The sequence below is a fragment of the Zingiber officinale genome, chromosome 2A (assembly GCF_018446385.1).
Source record: "Zingiber officinale cultivar Zhangliang chromosome 2A, Zo_v1.1, whole genome shotgun sequence".
NCBI classification, from domain to species: Eukaryota; Viridiplantae; Streptophyta; class Magnoliopsida; order Zingiberales; family Zingiberaceae; genus Zingiber; species Zingiber officinale.
In genome coordinates this window covers 68,891,466-68,895,687 of record NC_055988.1, presented here as the reverse complement: position 1 = coordinate 68,895,687, position 4,222 = coordinate 68,891,466, and the positions used below count along the sequence as shown (strand labels likewise).

The window sequence follows — 4,222 nt, the reverse complement described above, 5'->3', positions numbered from 1 at the left end:
TATCAAAACTAACTAAAGATTCAAACACTATCAATTTTTTTTCCCTCTCAACATGGAGCTTTATTTTAATTTTTTTACAAATATTATGAATTATTTTTGACAATTCATATTTCCGTTAAATAAGGTAGTATGTCCCATATTAATCAACTCAATCCGGTATCTCGAGGTTTAAAAATTAAAGTGTGCTGTAATATTTTAAAGAACAATATTACTATAGTATTATATTTTAAAAATTAAAGTGTTATTCTTTAAAATCTAATAGTAGAAAGAAATGTAATACTAACATGGTTAATAGGAGGGATAAAATAAAAAATAAATGTGCATTTCGGAAAATCTAAAAGTTAAATATGATTTTAAACAATTTCGTAAATTTAAGTGCCGGTCAATTGCGCTGAAGTATTTTCATTGGCACCTAAATATTTTAGAGTATTTAATTTTATACTACTGCGAAGAGTTGAGTGTGATGCCAACATTCCACCAAATTCGCAGCCACTGCATGTGGTATTTCTTCAACCCCAAAGATTCTGATTTCATCTTGCGAACTCCTCTCGTAGATCGATTCTTGCCGAGGTTCCTCCTCCGCCTGCAAGCTTTCAGAGCGAACGATGAGCCCCGGTAGGCAGGGCGGCGGCGGTGGTTGGCTTAAGCATTTTGCTGGCCACGCCAGGGTGAGATCAAGGAATGGACTGGCTTACCCTCTTCTTGGAATCGCCTTCTTTGCGGCCTTCATCTACTTCTCCTTTGGGGACTTCAGGCCCTCTACGGGAAGCGCGGAATTGAGCTTCGTGGAGAGGAATGGCACCCAGTTCGTGCTCGATGGGAGGGCGTTCTACGTCAACGGGTGGAACTCGTACTGGATGCTGGACCAAGCGGCGGAGGAGTTCAGCAAGCCGAGGGTTACGGAGATGTTCCAGATCGGCGCGAAGATGGGCATGACGGTCTGCAGGACCTGGGCGTTCAATGATGGAACCTACCACGCACTTCAGGTTTCCCTCGGCATATTCGATGAGCGCGTCTTCAAGGTACGGTTTCTTTTTTCTAGGGTTCTTGAGCTAGGAATTGCCTCGTGTCGTGTGCTTTTACCATGCTTCAAAGTTCAGGAAACAGATCTTGCTTTTGCTCGTGGTTCTGATTAATAGGAAGATAACGTCCTTATCAAAATTGGACTTCTGCTTGCTCGGAATTTTAACTAGGGTTGTGGCAGGCATTGGATTGGGTAATTGCGGAAGCAAGAAGACACGGCATCAGGCTGCTTCTTAGCTTGGTAAACAATTTGCAGCATTACGGTGGGAAGACACAATATGTCAAATGGGCATGGGACGACGGGATCGGGCTGAGTTCTTCAAATGATTCTTTCTTCTTTGATCCTTCAATTCGGAAGTACTTCAAGATTTACTTAAAGGTAATTACTTTTTCCTCGTTTAGTCCATAAAATTAGCAACTTGGTATCTCAGTAAAAACCTAGTGTTTGTATTTTTGTATATATATTCATGGATTTACCTCACTCGGAGCAATCTTTGTCATTTATTTGCAGTACAAGTTGAATGATAAAATTTGAGCATGTCTCATTGAATCTGCATCTGTTTACCATCGTCACTTAAGAAGTTTTATTGATCGATACTTTCAAGCTCCTGGTCGGGCAGGGCTTAAGCACTATGTTGGACTATAATATATAGAGAAAGCATTTATTTTGTTTTGATTTTTTCCCTATATAATGCGTTGTTCAAAGTGATGTTTCTGATACGCTTTATCTGCAGACCATATTGACGAGGAAGAACCATTTAACAGGAATAGAGTACAGGGACGATCCCACAATCTTTGCTTGGGAATTGATGAATGAACCACAATGCGCATCTGATTCTTCTGGTGACACTCTCCAAGTATGTCCTGTGATACATATAAAGTTTATTCTGTTTTATGCAATATATAGCGAAGGAAAATTGTAAAGGTCTATTCTCTGAAAAAATATTTAAGATATACTTCCTGGAAAAAACCTTGAAAATGTATATAAACATATTCTTTTGCTGTTCAGTGTCTTCAGTTAGGAAACAGTAAGTGCCAAAAACAACTTACACTAGTCACAAAACTTTGCTATTGAATATTGGGATTGTCTTCAGTTAATGATAAATAGTATCATATAGATTTGCACCTCATTCCTAGGCTCAAAATTAAGGGCAGCTAGCTGTCAATTTAATCTGTCTTCAAAGAAATGATGGAAGCGTTATGTTTCTAGGACAAATTCAATCATCTTGCTGACCTTTGCTATTGCAATTAGCAATGTGGGACAAAATTATGATAAACTAAGAAAGTTCTCAATCATACATACGGATATGATGGCAGGTGGCGCTAGGCGTACACACAAGTTGGATCAAGACATCTTTAACTATGCTTTTTGTTTATTAGTCACGATGCATATTCTTCTAGAATTTCGGGTGAATTACTGACTTTTTGATGGGTTGATTTTTAACTGCTATGTGACAACCAAATGTCTATGGTTGGCTAATCACATAACATGACCAAAAACCAAATAGATAAGGAGGATGATGTAGTGTTGATCCTCGTCCACATATTAAATGCGTTGTGTTGTTGTTTCTACTTTTAGTACAATTAATTGAATGCACCATCTTTAGGTCAAGCTAACCCCACCATCCCTAAACAATTATCCACATAGCTTTTGTGTCATTAAAAAAAAATAGTTTTACATTCAAGCTTTGAGTTGGTAACCTTCATATAACCAATGCAGGAGTGGATTGAAGACATGTCTGAGTTTGTGAAAACAATTGATCATAAGCACCTCTTGACCATTGGACTTGAGGGGTTCTATGGACCAGTAAGTTCACAAGAGAAGCAAAGTATCAATCCAGGGCAGTGGTACGGCACTCTGGGATCAGATTTTCTTCTCAACTCCAAAGTCTCTCATGTTGACTTCGCTTCTGTCCATGTATATCCTGATCAATGGTACTTGTCTCAATGCACACTCTTCTTTGTGCTTCTTCTAGAAAACAAACTAAACTGATCTTGCACAGAAGATAATGAAAAGAATTTATGTAGCTGTTTATCAAATATAAAGAGCTTGCATAATGGACTAAATAATTATATCTAAAATTGAATGTGTGAGTACACATGTATTTGAATATTCTAAGCCTTGGAAGCTTTTGTTCTTTGTAGGTTGTTGAAAGCAAATTTTAGTGAGAAAACCAATTATATTTCCAAATGGGTGACATCACACATTGAAGATGGTGATCAGGAACTGCATAAGCCAGTCATGTTCACTGAATTTGGCCTCTCCAAAAAATCAAAGAAGTTTGAGCACCCTCAAAGGGTTACCTTTTACAGATCCATCTTTGACAAAATCTACGAGTCTGCTAGGAAAAATGGAGCTGGAGCAGGGACTATGATATGGCAGTTACTGGTTCCAGGAATGGAAGAATATAGTGATGACTATGGGATCATACCAGGTCAGACACCTTCAGTTGATAGTTTGTTAAAGGAGCAGTCATGTAGGTTACTGTCATTGAGACTGGGAAAGGACTCATCTGACACAAGTTCAAGAATATGCTAAAACACAATAGATTTTTCCCCATCTTCGCTTATTCCGATCCAGAACAACTCTTTCTACTAGCATTATTTGGATCCTTCAAACTAAATAAAAGCGAAAGAGTTCTTCGAGTTCGACATTTAAGCAAATACAGATATCTTGTGCTGTTTTATTAACTGAATTTTTTTTTGACCCATCACTGTTTAAATTAAGGATAAGGCTCTTGATGTATTGACTATATATTGGTCTTGTTAAATGAAAGCTCAAGAAATATTGTAGTAGCAAACTGGAAGCTGTGAGCTGAGTATTTATTTACTTTTCCTATTTGGGTGCATGTTTTGTTGGTGGATTAGAGAGGGAGATAAATAAGACAACTATTAGTGGGCTTCTTTGTGCTTTTAGCATATGGATGTTGAGAGATCTGTTCTAAGATTTGTTTATCACAATGTTAATTACCTTGTGTGCTGTTTGCATTTAGCTAACTATTTGTTTTTCTGTTCTAATACAAGTGTGAATTCATGGAAGAAGGATCTCCTGGACCAGGGAAACAAAAGAGGAAATCCTGGACCAGGGAAACAAAAGAGGAAATTATTCAAGGAAAGTAACTTTAGGAAGAGTCAGAGTTTGGTAGAACAGGAGCAAGCAACAAATGCCACTAATAGAGAACAATAATAATAAAATTTT

General features: G+C 37.7%; 1 protein-coding gene across 1 annotated transcript; it reads left to right on the top strand.

The window, feature by feature from the left end:
* The first annotated feature begins 449 nt into the window (after positions 1-449).
* Positions 450-3,872, top strand: LOC122041163 (mannan endo-1,4-beta-mannosidase 2-like). The gene is made up of 5 exons (XM_042600765.1): positions 450-1,022; positions 1,205-1,402; positions 1,758-1,880; positions 2,744-2,958; positions 3,169-3,872. Exons 1-5 carry the CDS (start codon positions 606-608, stop codon positions 3,560-3,562), a joined length of 1,347 nt encoding a protein of 448 aa, XP_042456699.1. The 5' UTR covers positions 450-605; the 3' UTR covers positions 3,563-3,872.
* Positions 3,873-4,222: the final 350 nt, after the last annotated feature.

Coding starts and splice junctions, on each gene's coding strand:
- LOC122041163 (XM_042600765.1), top strand. CDS start 606: ATGAGCCCCGGTAGGCAGGGCGGCGGCGGTGGTTGGCTTAAGCATTTT. Junction 1,881..2,743: donor CTTCTGGTGACACTCTCCAA/GTATGTCCTGTG, acceptor TAACCAATGCAG/GAGTGGATTGAAGACATGTC. Junction 2,959..3,168: donor CATGTATATCCTGATCAATG/GTACTTGTCTCA, acceptor TGTTCTTTGTAG/GTTGTTGAAAGCAAATTTTA.